This window comes from Rhinoderma darwinii, chromosome 7 (assembly GCF_050947455.1).
Source record: "Rhinoderma darwinii isolate aRhiDar2 chromosome 7, aRhiDar2.hap1, whole genome shotgun sequence".
Lineage (NCBI taxonomy): Eukaryota > Metazoa > Chordata > Amphibia > Anura > Rhinodermatidae > Rhinoderma > Rhinoderma darwinii.
In genome coordinates, this window is record NC_134693.1 from 10,674,790 (window position 1) to 10,696,338 (window position 21,549).

At 39.1% G+C, this 21,549-nt stretch overlaps 1 protein-coding gene across 5 annotated transcripts in view; it reads left to right on the forward strand.

The window, feature by feature from the left end:
• Positions 1-21,549, forward strand: part of PATJ (PATJ crumbs cell polarity complex component) — a 195,674-nt gene that overhangs the window by 118,730 nt on the left and 55,395 nt on the right. For all 5 annotated transcript variants that reach the window (XM_075832709.1, XM_075832708.1, XM_075832710.1 and 2 more), the window contains 2 exons: positions 13,051-13,247; positions 18,197-18,288. In XM_075832709.1, the coding sequence (XP_075688824.1) occupies positions 13,051-13,247; positions 18,197-18,288 (289 nt within the window). The remainder of the gene's footprint in view (positions 1-13,050; positions 13,248-18,196; positions 18,289-21,549) is intronic.

Here is a 21,549-nt window from a genome sequence, read left to right on the forward strand (position 1 = left end):
GCAGAAATCTTGAAAAGGAAAAGGGAAAATATATCAAACGCCAGTCTTGAACTAATTAACATTGACAAAAATGCACCAAATATAACCAGATGTGCACAGCGCTTAATAAGTTTGGCGCATCTTTGGCTGTCCGTGTGACTGGAATGACGGTGTAGATTTGCGGCATAACTTATGCCTGTTCCTGGCATAAATTCTGATAAATCCGGTAGAGGCCCCGTCCCTTTTGGTGAAAAAGTCGCAAATTTTAGCGCAACTATGACGTGTATCAAAACGTGCTATATTTTTGTTTTTTACACCCTGAGACTGGCGTAAATCTGTTGATATATTCCCCCAAAGTATATTACAAAGTTGCAGAAGTTTTCGTCCTACATTGATTAAGTCCCTTTAAATCCTCTCTTCGCCGGGGGCCGTGTGACCCTCCGAGCTGATTAAGTCCTCGCAGTGGGAAGCCGCAGTCAGCGTGCAGGTCCCATCAGCCATTTATATTACAGGTGGATAATGGAAGAGATTTGTCACCCTTCACCCTGTGCTCAATTCTCAGGAAATCAATAGGACTCCGCTCTGTGCTGAAATTAACTGCAGGGCATGGAAGCCGCACATCATCTCCGCACCGCATGGCAGAATTTTTTGTTGTTGTTTTTTTTCTTCGAGGTGTGATTATGTTGCACTATCAATAGGATGCATCAGTCCCTCCCGGGCATTGGGGGGGGGGGGTTGGCCCGCTCCAAGAGGGGTTAACCGCTGATCAATGGACTCCCTCACCTGTAGCCTTAGTGCATTAATACGGTGTGTCATTGTATCGGGCAGCGTCACGCTCACTGCGGAGGTAGTCGGTGGCGGTTCCCGCAGGTGTTCCCACCATCATCAATAATACAAGGATACATTAGTTTTCTGCATTCTGCGCATTGAGCAGGAAAATAAATCACGCTGTGAAATCCGGAACACACCGTTATTTTAGTGATTGTTTCCCTAGCTAGAGACTGTAAAGCATGAGAGCGCAGGATTTAACTCTGACACTGCTCTCATATACTCATGAATAGAATTCGAGGCTTTGAGGAAACAGTAATTTCTTCCCAAAATCTGTACAATCACTTGTAAATAGAAGTCCTTGAGTCGTCCTCTTATGTCAAGTTGTTAAATTCTATTCAGTCATTTCTAAATTACAGTATATCTATTTCTGGGAAAGCTGGGTAATAATCAATATGGCTGTCATTGAAGAACATATAGGGGTTGTCACCTAGGTCCCCCAGACATTGTAATTGCAAATTTGTTTATCTACATGAGCGAGATATGTATAATATGTATAAATGCATAACATATTATTACCTACACCTATTTACCATTAAGGACTGAAGGAAAGCTTGCTGAGAGCTGAAATCCTGTACTGAGCCTGAGTTACATCCTGTAACTTACTCCAGAGCTGCACTCACTATTCTGCTGGTGGAGTCACTGTGTATATACATTACATTACTTATCCTGTACTGATCCTGAGTTACCTACTGTATTATACTCCAGAGCTGCGCTCACTCTTCTGCTGGTGGAGTCACTGTGTACATACATTACTTATCCTGTACTGATCCTGAGTTATATCCTGTATTATACTCCGGAGCTGCACTCACTATTCTGCTGGTGGGGTCACTGTGTACATACATTACATTACTTATCCTGTACTGATCCTGAGTTATATCCAGTATTATACTCCAGAGCTGCACTCACTATTCTCCTGGTGGCTTTTGGAAACAGACCGTAAGTAAGCTTGTTCAAAGACACGACTACCCCCCTCCTGTTAAGCTAAGCATCTATAATCGTTTTTCCTGATGTAAAAACTCTGCAGAATGTAAATCACCAAACCTCTGTGCAGACTGAACAAACAGGGAATGCAGGTGAGATTTCAGCTTGAAAGCCTGCAGAATAGTGAGTGCAGCTCCGGAGTATAATACAGGATGTAACTCAGGATCAGTACATGATAAGTTATGTACACAGTGACTCCACCAGCAGAATAGTGAGTGCAGCTCTGGAGTATAATACTAAGGGTATGTGCACACACACTAATTACGTCCGTAATTGACGGACGTATTTCGGCCGCAAGACCCGGACCGAACACACTGCAGGGAGCCGGGCTCAGTATGGGACAGTTGTCCTGCAGTGAGGCAGGGACTTCTAGCATCGTACATAAGTATGATGCTAGGAGCCCGGCTCCCTGCACTGTGTTCGGTCCGGTACTTGCGGCCGAAATACGTCCGTCACTTACGGACGTAATTAGTGTGTGTGCACATACCCTAAATGTAACTCAGGATCAGTACAGAATAAGTAATGTAATGTATCTACAGAATAACTCCACCAGCAGAATAGTGAGTGCAGCTCTGGAGTATAATACAGGATGTAACACAGGATCAGCGCAGGATAAGAAATATAATGTATATACACAGTGACACCACTTTTTATATAGATTCCATTTAAATATACAAAAATTAATTTCATCTGTTCCAGCATAGTAATATTCTCCGCTGCATTGGCGCAGTACTTTTGAAATTTGCAGAGGCAAAAACATGAAAAGTTATTCACAGGACCGGAGTTCCATTACCAGTCACTGAGGCAGGAAATGATCAAAATTAAATAAATTTTTATGCTGTTTCTAGTAATGTGGATACTGGAGTGTGAGAAGATCAAAATAGCTGCAAGTTGGTTTCTTATTTCTGCATCTCTGACTGCATCATGTTATTAAGAGATTACTGTCTACAGGGGGGCCGTATAGTACTATCTACAGGGGGCATGTGTCTATGGGGGAGAGGGCGTATACCACTGTCTACAGGGGGGCTGTATAGCACGGTCTATAGGGGGGGGGGCTGTATAGCACTTTCTACATGTGATGGGGCTGTGTGTGGCACCCAGGGGAGGGGGGGAGCCAGTCAAAAGTTTGCTGTGGGGCCCAGTGTTTCCTAGTTACACCCCTGAATATATCTACTATAATACTGCTCCTATATACAAGAATATAACTACTATAATACTGCCACTATATACAAGAATATAACTACTATAATACTGCCCCCTATATACAAGAACATAACTACTATAATACTGCTCCTATATACAAGAATATAACTACTATAATACTGCTCCCTATATACAAGAATATAACTACTATAATACTGCTCCTATATACAAGAATATAACTACTATAATACTGCTCCTATATACAAGAACATAACTACTATAATACAGCCCCCTATATACAAGAATATAACTACTATAATACTGCCCCCTATGTACAAGAATATAATTACTATAATACTGCTCCCTATATACAAGAATATAACTACTATAATACTTCCCCCTATATTCAAGAATATAACTACTATAATACTGCTCCTATATACAAGAATATAATTACTATAATACTGCTCCTATATACAAGAATAGAACTACTACAATACTGCTCCTATATACAAGAATATAACTACTATAATACTGCCCCTATATACAAGAATATAACTACTATAATACTGCTCCTATATACAAGAATATAACTACTATAATACTGCCCCCTATATACAAGAATATAACTACTATAATACTGCCCCCTATATACAAGAATATAACTACTATAATACTGCCTCCTATATACAAGAATATAACTACTATAATACTGCCCTCTTATATACAAGAATATAACTACTATAATACTGCTCCTATATACAAGAATATAACTACTATAATACTGCCCCCTATATACAAGAATATAACTACTATAATACTGCTCCCTATATACAAGAATATAACTACTATAATACTGCTCCCTATATACAAGAATATAACTACTATAATACTGCCACTATATACAAGAATATAACTACTATAATACTGCCCCCTATATACAAGAATATAATTACTATAATACTGCTCCCTATATACAAGAATATAACTACTATAATACTGCCCCTATATACAAGGATATAACTACTATAATACTGCTCCTATATACAAGAATATACTACTATAATACTGCCCCATTATACAAGAATATAACTACTATAATACTGCCCCTATATACAAGAATATAACTACTGTAATACTGCCCCTATATACAAGAATATAACTACTATAATACTGCTCCAATATACAAGAATATAACTATTATAATACTGCCCCCTATATACAAGAATATAACTACTATAATACTGCCCCCTATGTACAAGAATATAATTACTATAATACTGCTCCCTATATACAAGAATATAACTACTATAATACTGCCCCCTATATACAAGAAAATAACTACTATAATACTGCCTCCTATATACAAGAATATAATTACTATAATACTGCTCCCTATATACAAGAATATAACTACTATAATACTGCCCCCTATATACAAGAATATAACTACTATAATACTGCCTCCTATATACAAGAATATAACTACTATAACACTGCCCACTATATACAAGAATATAACTACTATAATACTGCCTCCTATATACAAGAATATAACTACTATAATACTGCCTCCTATATACAAGAATATAACTACTATAATACTGCCCATATATACAAGAATATAACTACTATAATACTGCCCCTATATACAAGAACATAACTACTATAATACTGCCCCTATATACAAGAACATAACTACTATAATACTGCTCCTATATACAAGAATATAAGTACTATAATACTGCCCCCTATATACAAGAATATAACTACTATAATACTGCCCCCTATATACAAGAATATAACTACTATAATACTGCCCCCTATATACAAGAACATAACTACTATAATACTGCCCCCTATATACAAGAATATAACTACTATAATACTGCCCCTATATACAAGAACATAACTACTATAATACTGCTCCTATATACAAGAATATAAGTACTATAATACTGCCCCCTATATACAAGAATATAACTACTATAATACTGCCCCCTATATACAAGAATATAAGTACTATAATACTGCCCCCTATATACAAGAACATAACTACTATAATACTGCTCCTATATACAAGAATATAATTACTATAATACTGCCCCCTATATACAAGAATATAACTACTATAATACTGCCCCCTATATACAAGAATATAACTACTATAATACTGCCCCTATATACAAGAACATAACTACTATAATACTGCTCCTATACACAAGAATATAGCTACTATAATACTGCCCCTATATACAAGAACATAACTACTATAATACTGCTCCTATACACAAGAATATAGCTACTATAATACTGCCCCTATATACAAGAAAATAACTACTATAATACTGCCTCCTATATACAAGAATATAATTACTATAATACTGCCCCCTATATACAAGAATATAACTAATATAATACTGCCCCCTATATACAAGAATATAACTACTATAATACTGCCCATATATACAAGAATATAATTACTATAATACTGCCCCCTATATACAAGAATATAACTACTATAATACTGCTCCTATATACAAGAATATAATTACTATAATACTTCCCCCTATATACAAGAATATAACTACTATAATACTGCTCCTATATACAAGAATATAATTACTATAATACTGCTCCTATATACAAGAATAGAACTACTACAATACTGCTCCTATATACAAGAATATAACTACTATAATAAAGCCCCCTATATACAAGAATATAACTACTATAATACTGCCCCTATATACAAGAATATAACTACTATAATACTGCTCCTATATACAAGAATATAACTACTATAATACTGCCCCCTATATACAAGAATATAACTACTATAATACTGCCCCCTATATACAAGAATATAACTACTATAATACTGCCTCCTATATACAAGAATATAACTACTATAATACTGCCCCCTATATACAAGAATATAACTACTATAATACTGCCCATATATACAAGAATATAACTACTATAATACTGCCCCCTATATACAAGAATATAACCACTATAATACTGCTCCTATATACAAGAATATAACTACTATAATACTTCCCCCTATATACAAGAATATAACTACTATAATACTGCTCCTATATACAAGAATATAATTACTATAATACTGCTCCTATATACAAGAATAGAACTACTACAATACTGCTCCTATATACAAGAATATAACTACTATAATAAAGCCCCCTATATACAAGAATATAACTACTATAATACTGCCCCTATATACAAGAATATAACTACTATAATACTGCTCCTATATACAAGAATATAACTACTATAATACTGCCCCCTATATACAAGAATATAACTACTATAATACTGCTCCTATATACAAGAATATAACTACTATAATACTGCCCCCTATATACAAGAATATAATTACTATAATACTGCTCCCTATATACAAGAATATAACTACTATAATACTGCTCCCTATATACAAGAATATAACTACTATAATACTGCCACTATATACAAGAATATAACTACTATATTACTGCCCCCTATATACAAGAATATAATTACTATAATACTGCTCCCTATATACAAGAATATAACTACTATAATACTGCCCCTATATACAAGGATATAACTACTATAATACTGCTCCTATATACAAGAATATACTACTATAATACTGCCCCATTATACAAGAATATAACTACTATAATACTGCCCCTATATACAAGAATATAACTACTGTAATACTGCCCCTATATACAAGAATATAACTACTATAATACTGCTCCAATATACAAGAATATAACTACTATAATACTGCCCCCTATGTACAAGAATATAACTACTATAATACTGCTCCTATATACAAGAATATAACTACTATAATACTGCCCCTATATACAAGAATATAACTACTATAATACTGCCCTCTATATACAAGAATATAACTAGTATAATACTGCTCCTATATACAAGAATATAACTACTATAATACTGCCCCCTATATACAAGAATATAACTACTATAATACTGCCCTCTATATACAAGAATATAACTACTATAATACTGCCCCTATATACAAGAATATAACTACTATAATACTGCCCTCTATATACAAGTATATAACTAGTATAATACTGCTCCTATATACAAGAATATAACTACTATAATACTGCCCCCTATATACAAGAATATAACTACTATAATACTGCCCCCTATATACAAGAATATAACTACTATAATACTGCCCCTATATACAAGAATATAACTACTATAATACTGCCCCTATATACAAGAATATAACTACTATAATACTGCCCCTATATACAAGAATATAACTACTATAATACTGCCCCCTATATACAAGAATATAACTACTATAATACTGCCCCCTATATACAAGAATATAACTACTATAATACTGCCCCCTATATACAAGAATATAACTACTATAATACTGCCCCTATATACAAGAATATAACTACTATAATACTGCCCCTATATACAAGAATATAACTACTATAATACTGCCCCTATATACAAGAATATAACTACTATAATACTGCCCCTATATACAAGAATATAACTACTATAATACTGCCTCCTATATACAAGAATATAACTACTGTAATACTGCCCCCTATATACAAGAATATAACTACTATAATACTGCCCCTATATACAAGAATATAAGTATTATAATACTGCCCCCTATATACAAGAATATAACTACTATAATACTGCTCCTATATACAAGAATATAACTACTATAATACTGCTCCTATATACAAGAATATAACTACTATAATACTGCCCCCTATATACAAGAATATAACTACTATAATACTGCCCCCTATATACAAGAATATAACTACTATAATACTGCTCCTATATACAAGAATATAACTACTATAATACTGCCCCCTATATACAAGAATATAACTACTATAATACTGCTCCTATATACAAGAATATAACTACTATAATACTGCCCCCTATATACAAGAATATAACTACTATAATACTGCCCATATATACAAGACTATAATTACTATAATACTGCCCCATATATACAAGACTATAACTACTATAACACTGCTCCCTATATACAAGAATATAACTACTATAATACTGCCCCCTATATACAAGAATATAACTACTATAATACTTCTCCTTTATACAAGAATATAACTACTATAATACTGCCCCCTATATACAAGAATATAACCACTATAATACTGCTCCTATATACAAGAATATAACTACTATAAGGGCATGACCACACGTGGCGGATTTCCTCCGCAACTGTCCGCATCAATGCCGCACAGAATCTGCGTTGCAGATTCTGCTGCGGATCTGCACAAAATGTGCAGTACATTGATGCGGACTAGCTGCTGCGGACTGCGGGAAAAGTGCTTCCCTTCTCCCTATCAGTGCAGGATAGAGAGAAGGGACAGCACTTTCCCTAGTGAAAGTAAACGATTTTCATACTTACCGGCCGTTGTCTTGGTGACGCGTCCCTCTTTCGGCATCCAGCCCGACCTCCCTGGATGACGCGCCAGTCCATGTGACCGCTGCAGCCTGTGCTTGGCCTGTGATTGGCTGCAGCCGTCAATTACACTGAAACGTCATCCTGGGAGGCCGGACTGGAGACAGACGCAGGGAGTTCTCGGTAAGTATGAACTTATATGTTTTTTTACAGATACATGTATATTGAGATCGGTAGTCACTGTCCCGGGTGCAGAAACAGTTACTGCCGATCGCTTAACTCTTTCAGCACCCTGGACAGTGACTATTTACAGACGTCTCCTAGCAACGCTCCCGTCATTACGGGAGCCCCATTGACTTCTTCAGTCTGGCTGTAGACCTAGAAATACATAGGTCCAGCCAGAATGAAGAAATGTCATGGTAGTAAAACCAATACGCTCCGCAGCACACATAAGATCTGCGGACTTCATTGCGGAATTTTGACTCTCCATTGAAGTCAATGGAGAAATTCCGCCATGAGTCCGCCACTGCTCCGCAACAGACAGAGCATGCTGCGGACACCAAATTCCGCTCCGCAGCCTATGCTCCGCAGCGGAATGTTACGCCTCGTCTAAACGAACACTGCTAAATTAAAGTGTAAGTCAATGGACAAACGGCACCGCTGCGGATTAACGCTGCGGAGTGTCCGCAGCGGAATTTTAGTGAAATTCCGCCACGTGTGAACCCGCCCTAATACTGCCCCCTATATACAAGAATATAACTACTATAATACTGCTCCTATATACAAGAATATAATTACTATAATACTGCTCCTATATACAAGAATAGAACTACTACAATACTGCTCCTATATACAAGAATATAACTACTATAATAAAGCCCCCTATATACAAGAATATAACTACTATAATACTGCCCCTATATACAAGAATATAACTACTATAATACTGCTCCTATATACAAGAATATAACTACTATAATACTGCCCCCTATATACAAGAATATAACTACTATAATACTGCCCCCTATATACAAGAATATAACTACTATAATACTGCCTCCTATATACAAGAATATAACTACTATAATACTGCTCCTATATACAAGAATATAACTACTACAATACTGCACCTATATACAAGAATATAACTACTATAATACTGCCCCCTATATACAAGAATATAACTACTATAATACTGCTCCTATATACAAGAATATAACTACTATAATACTTCCCCTATATACAAGAATATAACTACTATAATACTGCCCCTATATACAAGAATATAACTACTATAATACTGCCCCCTATATACAAGAATATAACTACTATAATACTGCCCCCTATATACAAGAATATAACTACTATAATACTGCCCACTATATACAAGAATATAATTACTATTATACTGCTCTTATATACAAGAATATAAATACTATAATACTGCTCCTATATACAAGAATATAACTACTATAATACTGCTCCTATGTATAAGAATATAACTACTATAATACTGCCCCCTATATACAAGAATATAACTACTATAATACTGCCCCCTATATACAAGAATATAACTACTATAATACTGCCCCCTATATACAAGAATATAACTACTATAATACTGCCCACTATATACAAGAATATAATTACTATTATACTGCTCTTATATACAAGAATATAAATACTATAATACTGCTCCTATATACAAGAATATAACTACTATAATACTGCTCCTATGTATAAGAATATAACTACTATAATACTGCCCCCTATATACAAGAATATAACTACTATAATACTGCCCCTATATACACGAATATAACTACTATAATACTGCCCCCTATATACAAGAATATAACTACTATAATACTGCCCACTATATACAAGAATATAATTACTATTATACTGCTCTTATATACAAGAATATAAATACTATAATACTGCCCCTATATACAAGAATATAACTACTATAATACTGCCCCCTATATACAAGAATATAACTACTATAATACTGCCCACTATATACAAGAATATAATTACTATTATACTGCTCTTATATACAAGAATATAAATACTATAATACTGCCCCCTATATACAAGAATATAACTACTATAATACTGCTCCTATATACAAGAATATAACTACTATAATACTGCTCCTATGTATAAGAATATAACTACTATAATACTGCCCCCTATATACAAGAATATAACTACTATAATACTGCCCCCTATATACAAGAATATAACTACTATAATACTGCCCCCTATATACAAGAATATAACTACTATAATACTGCTCCTATATACAAGAATATAACTACTATAATACTGCCCCCTATATACAAGAATATAACTACTATAATACTGCTCCTATATACAAGAATATAACTACTATAATACTGCCCCCTATATACAAGAATATAACTACTATAATACTGCCACCTATATACTAGAATGTAACTACTATAATACTGCCCCCTATATACAAGAATATAACTACTATAATACTGCCCCCTATATACAAGAATATAACTACTACAATACTGCCCTATTTATGAATCTTCTGTATTCTCTTAGTCAAAATGGGAAAATGACTTGATTGTACTTTTAGGATATTTGCTGATATGATTGTTTTCCTTATGGAGTTGATAATTGGACTTGAGAGTTACAGAATGGAAGGCAATGAGTAAAAAAGATGTTTCCCACTTTAGCGGTAGCAGCAGATTGTGCAGCCATTATCTAGAATTCGCTAGAATTTTTTCTTTGTAACACTTTGTTCTTCATAAGCATGCGGTCAGTTATTCCTCCCAGATAAATAAGGAGCCGCTTCTTATTATTTTCTTTTGTTCGGGGCAGTTCCTTAATAATTTCAAAACAAATTAAGTCTTGATAATCATTTTCGTAGCTTCAGCCGTCAGCGTGTATTTTTTTCTTCTTGCTTTCGACTCCTGTAACCATGGGAATGGCCTTTTCTAAAAGACCTCAAATAACGGGAAGGTGCAATTATCGGCAGAAGTCCCCAGACACAGGTATCAATCCGGCAGATCCCTGAATGATTGCAGCGCTTTTAAGTAAACCAGAGGCATTTAGTGAAAAGTGACCCTTTTTTCCTCCTGTTTCAAGTGTTGCAATTTTTTATTATAGATTTTTTTATTTTATTATTTACATAGTTATTGGGGCTGTGATCTTACTCCGAGCTGCCGTAAAGGCCCTTTTACACGGGCCAATAAACAGGTGAATGAATTCTCGTACGAACGCTAGTTCCCGATCCTTGACTTGTGTAAACAGGGCAACGATCAGCCGACAAAGCTGATCAACATGCTGCTATCGTAGGACGGCGCTTGTTACCGGGCTAAATAGCCGTTCCAGAAAATTGCTTTACAACAGGTTATTTTGGCCATGAGAAACCTAAATGAGTCATTGATTTCTATCAGGGAGCGTAGTGGGCATGCTCTGTGACATGTGCAGAAGACGCTATGTCGGAAGAGGGAGGTGAGTTGTCCCCATTACCTATTAATAATGAAGTGATCCTATATTTTCTGCCCCTAGACGCCTAATAGTAGTGTTTTTGATCTAATGATATTGTAATGACTGTACGCAGCACAAGCTGAAAAGTGACTGGAAATGTTAGCCTTTTGGGAGTGCTCAGTGGTTAGTTTGAAAACAGGAATATTTCAAGACTGATTGTTATCTAGATCGTGATATCACACCACAAAAATACCATCAAAAAAAGTCTTTAGGTTTCTTTCTGATTTGCGCATTTTCCATGTTCCCATAGAAGACAAATCCTGACTTAAAGGGGTTCTCCACCTGAAGTAATCTTTAAGAAAATGTTATTATTACCACAGCCTGAGATATGTTTGCATAATATGACTTCCATCATGCTGCCCCATGCCAATCCAGTTTTAAATGGACAGTCTGGTTGCTAGGGATAAAATACCAAGTTGTCAGGCAGATTATCCCTAGCAACTAGTCCATTTTAGATATTAGATCTTGAGCTCAAGTGTGCACTGCAGTATACCAGGGGACTGGGATAGAGCACACGGTCATTTTGTGTATTTTGATACTGTGTACCTGTGCCTTTTTGAATAGTAAACATGGGGATACTCTTACATTGAGGTCTAAATGTCCACATGACAGCCCACAATCCTTTTTCCATTCATTTCAAGAGAGGCAGCCTTCAGGAACTGCCAGGGAGAAAACCGCTATAATACTATAGATAGATAGTAATAATATAATAAGACACTTGGAGGCACAGCTCTGCAAAAAAATTACAATTTTGGACCACTTACTGGAAATACTCTTGAAAGTGGATGTCCGATCTCTACACTTGTGACCAATTTTTATTGCTCCAATGCATCTAAATATGAGAACAACTTTGCAAATCATCTTGATTAGAAATCTCCTACCGTTTTGTGTACACCACTCTTATGCAGACCAATGCGTTTCCATAGTTACAGACTACAAACAAACTGATCCTGTAGTCCTACTCCCTTCCTTCTGTCTCATACTTCCTGCTCATCTCCCAAATGATAATTGTTGGAAATGTATCGGCTTCCTGATCTTATTCTTTAGGGTTATAGTAATAGCGGCCATGTTTTCCTTATAAGTTGAGTCTCCCGCTTTTTTTTTTTTTCTAGAGAAAATAAGGCAACGATACGCCGACCTCCCCGGGGAGCTCCAGATCATCGAGCTTGAGAAGGATAAGAATGGGCTGGGTCTCAGTGTGGCCGGTAATAAGGACCGATCCCGGATGAGCATCTTCATTGTGGCCATTAATCCGGATGGACCTGCCGGAAGAGATGGAGGAATCCTTGTTGGGGATGAATTGCTGGAGGTAAAATGTGCCGTGTAATTGTCACTGTCCACATCGTATTATGTCTGCAGCACCAATGGTGTTAGGTGGTAGATCACTGCGGAGGGGGGGATATTTCTTCTTGTAGCTAGCAGGCACAGTATCACACATTATAGGCTTAGATACACTGGAGATTATATTATAATAAAGTTTAGTAACATTACATAATTGGGAATGCAGCGACATGATGAGCTTAGATACACCCGCTCAACAGATAGTATAACACATAATAGGATTAGATACATTGGTTTAGCAGAAAGGATCTCGCATGATTGGTTTAAGATATACTGGAGATTATATTCTAATAAAATGTAGTAACATTACTTGACTGGGAATCTAATAGAATGCTATGATGAGCTTAGATACACCAGCGCAACAGACAGACAGTATCACACATGATAGGATCATTTACACCGGCTCAGCAGACCGTATCATACATGATAGGATTAGATACACCATCTTAGCAGACCGTATCATACATGTCAGGATTAGATACACTGGCTCTTCAGACAGTATCACACATAATAGGATTAGATACGCTTGCTCTGCTGACAGGATCTCACATGATAGAATTAGATACACCGGCTCAGCAGACCGCATCGTACATGATTGGGTCAGAGCCAGTGTATCTAATCCTATCACATAAAAGATTAAATATACCGGATCAGCAGACTGTATCTCACATGATGGGATTAGATACACCAGCTCTGCAGACAGTATCACACATGATATGATTAGATACAGCAGCTCAGTAGACCGTATCATACATGATAGGATTAGATACACCGTCTCTGCAGACAGTATCACACTATCAAGGATATCACTGATCTTGGATGGCTCAGCAGACCGTATCATACATGATATGAATGCATACAGAAGCTCAGCAGACCTTATCATACATAATAGGATTAGATACAGCAGCCCAGTTTCACACTATCCAGGATATTTCTGATCTCAGATGGTTCTGCAGACAGTATCACTCATGATAGGATTAGATACAGAAGCCCAGTATCACACTATCCAAGATATCTCTGATCTCGGATGGCTCAGCAGACAGTATCATACATGATAGGATTAGATACAGTAGCTCAGTATCGCACTATCCAAGATATCTCTGATCTCGGATGGCTCAGCAGACCGTATCACTCATGATAGGATTAGATACAGCAGCTTAGCAGACCGTATCATATATGATTAGATACAGAAGCTCAGCAGACCGTATCACTCATGATAGGATTAGATACAGCAGCTCAGCAGACCGTATCATATATGATTAGATACAGAAGCTCTGCAGACAGTATCACTCATGATAGGATTAGATACAGAAGCTCAGCAGACTGTATCATACATGCTAGGATTAGATACAGCAGCTCAGTATCACACTATCCAGGATATCTCTGATCTCAGATGGCTCAGCAGACAGTATCACTCATGATAGGATTAGATACAGAAGCTCAGCAGACAGTATCACACAGGATTAGATACAGAAGCTCAGCAGACAGTATTATACATCATAGTATTAGCTAAAGAAGCTCAGCAGACAGTATCATATATGATAGGATTAGATACACAGTACAGCAGACAGTATCATACATGATAGGATTAGATACAGCAGCTCAGTATCACACTATCCAGGATATCTCTGATCTCGGATGCCTCTGCCACCCGTGTGCGTTCTACAATTGTTGGGTGGATTTCGCCGCTGTCCAGTGTTATCAGCGAGTCTCCATCCGGCCTCAGTATTTCATAAGTCTGTGATTTCTGATAGGAACGCTGTAAGCCGGGAACCATGTGGTGATTACAATCTTGTCTTCCTCCTCCTGTGATTATCTGTTTAACATACATTTCGGAGGCGCCTTCCCCTGGAAACGAGCCTGTAAATTGCTCTGGTTTATAGATTCTTGCAGTCGGATAGATTTGGGATCCTAGTGGGATGATATTCCATAATTGCATCAATTCTCTGTATTGTAGTTGGTTACGAATTGTATATTATAAATCTATAATTGGGGCCCGGGAACCAATAAAACCTTTCTATTTATGGCCGTTCCTTCCAGGCAGCCGGCAGGTGCTTTAGTGCTCTGCAATGGGATTGTTTTTCCTATATTGGATTCTTACTGTCTGATCCCTTCATGGCCGCAGATCATGTGACCCACATCCTTGAAGATTTAAGCACAGTTTCGCCGGGGATTTGTAATAACCATATAATGGTGTTTTGTAAATTGGATTTCCAAGTTATATAAAGGTCGGCAGGGACGGAACAAAATAAAGAACATTTCACCATATAATAAAATACTGCAAGATTTAAACCAGGAGGTGGTGGAGCATGTGTGGCATGAATGGTACCCCCAGAAAATGTTTGCCCCAAATACCTCACCAGCATCGATTGCGGCAGCTTCAAGCATTAGAGCAGATCTCCAGCACCCCTCCCCCACCACTTGTGGATTCTGTATCCACTGTAATGGAAATCCGCTCTCCATGCGTTGACTTTCCGCTGGGCTTGTGCTTCTACCCAGCAGCCAATCTGAATAAGCCGAGCTGCAGACTGTCAGGGCATGCCTAGAGTTGTAGATTCACAACCGCTGGCCCCTTCTTTATATTCACTTATAAGCTGTCAGGGCAAGCTGGGAGTAGTAGTTTCACAACAACCCATCAGCTTTTCTCTTATGCAGTGGATCCAGTTGATGGTGTCACGTTTGGTAAAATAATTTTCGTAGCCCTTTTCACCTTTGCTCGCTATGATGCCCCTAAGGGAAAATCCATTTTGTACCTGCGATGCCATTAGGCTGTCCGCCGCAGTCATCAGTCTATACAGTGCAGCCATTCAGCTCTGCTATACGGATAAATTGGAGAAGTTGTTTGGCCTATAACCCTTAGTAAAGATTCTAGAATGTGATGCGTCACCATTAACCTGCGTTTTATTGGTTGTCACCGCGCTAATCTCGCCTCTTGGGTTCTAAATAACTGCAGGAAAGGTCACGTCTCCATTATAAATACAACACAGGCACGTCCGCGGCGCACGCACAGCCTCTTGAGGAAGAGGAGCTGTCAGTCAGCTGTCTGTATCCTTAGCCCATGTTCATGACGTAGACTCCTGATTGACTGTTCCGCATCCCAGGAGCTTTGTGCAGCCTTCTCTCTTGTTTCAGGTGGAGATGCGGTGGAGCCGGGAAGAGGTTTCTCCGCTTTATAGTCACATGATATTGGGAAAAAGTAAAATGTCTAAAATAGTCTGTCAATGAAGACTAATCATTGTATAGTGAAGAGTTTTGCAGGTTAAAAATATAATTTGTGTTTCAATTCTTCACGGTTTTCAAGATATCTGCTTGCTGTCCGTAAATGTGAACATTCTTGGACTGAACAATTCAAACCTATTACTTTACAGCTGAGCAGTAGCTACAGTTGTATCGAGTTTAGACATTTCTCTGTGAGCTAAAAGGTTTGGACTCCAGACTGAGACACATTTCACTTGCACTGATAGGGTATGTTCACACGGCGGGGGTCCGTAACGGCTGAAATTACGGGGATGTTTCAGCCTGAAAACATCCCCGTAATTTCAGCCGTACCGGCATGTGCAGGCGCTTGAACGCCGCGTCAATTACGGCCGTAATTAGCGCTGCTATTCATTGGAGTCAATTAATAGCGGCTCCAATTACGGCCAAAGAAGTGACAGGTCACTTCTTCTACGCGGGCGTCTATTTACGCGCCGTCATTTGACAGCAGCGCGTAAATATACGCCTCGTGTGAACAGACAAACGTCTGCCCATTGCTTTCAATGGGCAGATGTTTGTCAGCGCTATTGAGGCGCTATTTTCGGGCGTAATTCGGGGCAAAAACGCCCGATTTACGTCCGTAAATAGGCCGTGTGAACATACCCATACAGTGTAGCAAACTCAGGACAGGGTAGAGATTTGTGCTGCTGATACTTCTTTCGGGGGAAACAAGTGATAAAGACTTTGGGTGAGAGAAGTTTAAATGGGTCTCTACGTTATACCATCCCTACTTGTTCGGAGAATCCCTTGACCGTAAACTGATCAGCGATCAGCTGTGATCTGGGGAAACCTGGCAGTAAGTGTAATGTTTTCCTGCAGCGCCACCACAGGTGAAATCAAGTATTACATAGTGTCCATTCATATCAATGTGTTGTCTGTGTAATACAGGACAGGACCTCCAGAGAGAGAGAGAGACGCTCTATGTAACCGCTCTCCACTCTGACCAAGAGATGAGGATCCTGAACAGAGGACCCCCCACTATTAACTCAGAATTCCCTAATAGGGGGTATGGAATTGGTTTTTCTAAAGTAGACAACACCTTTAAGGTAAATTTATTTTACCAGGGACGTAACTAGAGTTTAAAGGGCCCAATAGCAAAGTTAGGAAAATGCAAACAGCAGCCCTCATAGTAGGGCTAGACTGCAGAAAGGCACCACCATATCTTTTCCCCTAAAAAAAAAATTATGTTTCTGGTCCTGTCCCGTCAGTCTCGTGGCCCCATAGAAGCGACTATAGTTTCACCCATAAGCGGCACAATTTTATATGGATATTGCTTGTTACCAGGTATAACTTTACACTCGGGGGCAGCTACAGAGTGTGTAGAGGGATCAGTCACTCCTGGTGCCTGAGGGGGTACAGAGGTCCCAGTACCACATTAGAAGATACCAGTATTATAAATAGTAGTTGGGGCCCTATTACAGATGTTTTATTAGGACCAGGAGCTTTAGGTTCTGTTTCTGTATTCGCTGGTAGGAATTGCGCTTTACATTTCCTACTTTTTTTCCGGAGGTCGTTACTTGTGATCTCTTCATCATAGTCGCTCTCTGGGGCGGCGTAGCTCCGGTACACTGCTCTGCCGCAGCTCCCTCAGCTATTTACACTGTGAAAATGAAGATGGACTCAGTAGACTCTCAATACCTTTCTGTTTTATTTGTGTTCTAGCTGAATAACCAGATTCTCTTCGGAAAAAGTCACCAAAATGCGTCAGCAATTATCAAGTCTGCTCCCTCCAAGGTGAAGCTGGTGCTTATTAGGTAAGTCTTTATATGGGATTAAAGGGAAAGTCTCGTATTCAACTTTGATAAACTAGATGTAAGTATGTAGGCGGAAAATAATGTGTGGTGTTGTATTTTAAATGTTTTAATTTTTTTATGTGACCTGGTTGAAGCAGGGAAAGTCTCTCTGTGCAAAGCTTATAATGAAAAGCCCGTAAGAACAAGAGGGCAAAAAAATAAGATAAATCCTGGAAACCCCTTGAAGGTTCCTTATTATGTCAGGAGAAAATTTGTATTTACTTTTTGCAATAAAATGTCCAAATCAAGTGCATTTCTGGTGTCCAGTGGTTTGAATCTCCCCCACTGGTTTTGAGTGGTTTAGTACTCCAGTACTTTGTTTCCAGTGGGTTAGTACTCCAGTCCCTGGTGGCCACTGGGGTTGATGCATTAGTCCATTGTGGCCTGTAGTTTGTTGCACCAGTACTCCGTGTCAGGGCCGGTGTCAACACCTGGCGAACCCAGGCAAATGCCGTGGCCCGCTTAACTTGGGTGGGTCCACTCGGCTGCCGCGTGCTGACGCAGCCGTCATGACTTCTTCAGGAGTAAAATCCCCGGCTAGAGCTTTGCCGAGGCTCTGACCAGGGATTCCGCTCCAGGAGGAGCCTTGGACGTCACTGTCCATAGCGCTGTGTGGCACTACCTGGGAGGGGGGCTTAGTGGCACTACCTGGGAGGGGGGCTTAGTGGCACTACCTGGGAGAGGGGCTGAGTGGCACTACCTTGGAGGGGTGCTGGGTTACACTACCAGGGAGGGGCTGTGTGGCACTACCTGAGTGGGTGGGCTTTGTGGCACTACCTGGGAGGGCAGGCTTTGTGGCAGTACCTACGAGTGGGCTTTGTTGTCCTACCTACGAGGGGGCCTGTGTGGCACAATCTACAGTCAGCACTGTGGCATTATCTACGGAGGGCACTTAATATATAGGGGCACAAAATGGAGGCCTAACGTCTATATGGGGGCACAAAGTTTTCTGCCATTTTACTGCCGCCGTTGTTCCCCCGTAAAGGAGCCCACTAAGTCTGTGTCGCCCAAGGCCCCACATAAACCTGGAGCCGGCCCTCCTCCGTGTCAAGTGGTTTGATGCATCATCACCTGGTGGCCACTGGGATTGATGTACCCGTCCATGGAGTCTGGTAGTTTGATGCACCAGTCATCGTGTCCAGTGATTTAGTGCTCCACCATTTGGTTTTGACTGGTTTAGCGCTCCAGGCCCTGGTATCTAGCAGTCAATTGCTTGCTATTATACCCGTCCCCGTCCCGTCCCCCGCTGCTACATTCACTGGCTTAAGTTGGCCATACACTTTTTATATAGCTGTTGGCCGAACGTTCACTATTCCTCCTGACTCAAATGCACACTCAGCTCAGCCGAGCGCACATGTGTTCTCAATGGGATGAAGGGAGTCTGGCAGCAGATCTCTACTAATGAACAAAATAATCTGGCATTTTGAAATTTAAGATGTCCGATCCTTTTTTCCCCCGACATATATCCTGAGAGTCCGGACGCCACCATACACATTAGAAGCTCGGCCGGTGCCACTGAAATCAGCAGGTTCGTCTGTCCTACATCTAATGTTTATGGCCAGCTTTAGAGTTTCCTGCAATCATCGGATCACCAGACTATCACACTGTTCCGGCATAGATTTCCACAGGAAAGTAATAATGGAACGGCTGTAATCTGACAGCTGCTTCCTCCTCTGTGATCCGCACCCCCTGACCCTAATAGAATGACATCATCACTGCTGCATCGTTGTCTTCATTGTTTCCCTGGTGTGTGGACTGGATGTGTAGATGTAGATCTACAAGGACACTTGAATTCATCATTGTTGGACAAACATCTCAATTAATACAGCTTCATGTTATAAAATTGCGCTCTTAACGTGTTTTCATGGGCGCCTGAATGTCGCTTTACGGTAAGACGATCCAATATACCACAAACGATCTCGCTGTAAAGTTTTTATTTCATTAACACTAAAATGACTTGATGGATAATAAATAAAAGTTCTAATGAATTCTCTGTTCCTGTAAGAAGTTTATCCGTATTGTGCGCAGAGATTTCATATTAAAACGTCTCGCCGGGAGAGATCAAAAGACGTAATTTGGCATTTAAGTAAGCGCCTTAGTCAGCAGAACATTTGCATATCTTAGCCGAGTTCCCTTTGTAATAACCCTGTAAAGACGCTCTGTTTTCAGAGGGGAAAATAATTAAACTAAAGCCAAATGATAACTCTACAAGACGCCCTGGAGAGCGGCCTTACCCCATCCGAGCCTGCTCCTTCCTACAGGATAACCTTATCCTTTCCTGTTAAATATATACGTTTAAACGAATGTCCTCTTATTGTTTTCGGTAGTCTGTAATCCACTGCCTTTCTCAATAGAATATTTCCCTGTTCTTCCCCCATGATTTACACCGCAGCTCTGCTCTATTAGGGCACCGCTATAATCATTGACTCCAGCATAGCTCCATTGTCTATTGTCAACTAAAATAATCGGTAATTCACCTCCAGCCTCATCGGAGGCTCTGGCTGCTGCAGCTCTGCCCTCCTTAATGCTTTACACTTCAGCTCTGCTCATTCAGATTGACCTGAATTAAATTTTAGTCCTAATTTATAATTCTTATTGTAATAATGGATAGTTCCATCATATATTCTTGTTATTGTTCCTGTCAGGCAGCAATGATCCAATAATAAGCTTCCATAGATGTGGGGGATTCTCAGTCCCTACCATGAGTATGTCCGCAGAATACAGGCACTGGTTACAACAGCTTGTATTCCGTCTGGAGCAGCAGACACGGGAGGTCGTAATAAATCCTGATGGATGAATGACGGGGAATACGCTGGAAGCCATGTCATTCCCTGTTATGCCCTGTCCACGCTGAGTTTTTTGCAGGCCGTTTTTCGCGTCGCTTTTTGCCCATGGCCATTGAGCGCCGCGGGCAAAAACGCTGCGAAAGACACTCTCTCTGCCTCCCATTGATGTCAATGGGAGGTCAGAGACGTAAACGCCCGAAGATGGGGCATGTTGCTTCTTTTTCCCGCGAGACGGTTTTTCCGCTCGCAGGGGGAAAAAAACGCCTCCGCCTCCCATTTGATATCAATGGGAGGTATTTTTGGCCGTTTTTTGGTCCGTTTTCCGATGCGGCTTCTGCGTCAAAAAAAGTAGAAGCTTATTATTGGATCATTGCTGCCTGACAGGAACAATAACCAGAATATATGATGGAGTTGCTATTTATGCAATATGGGTTCA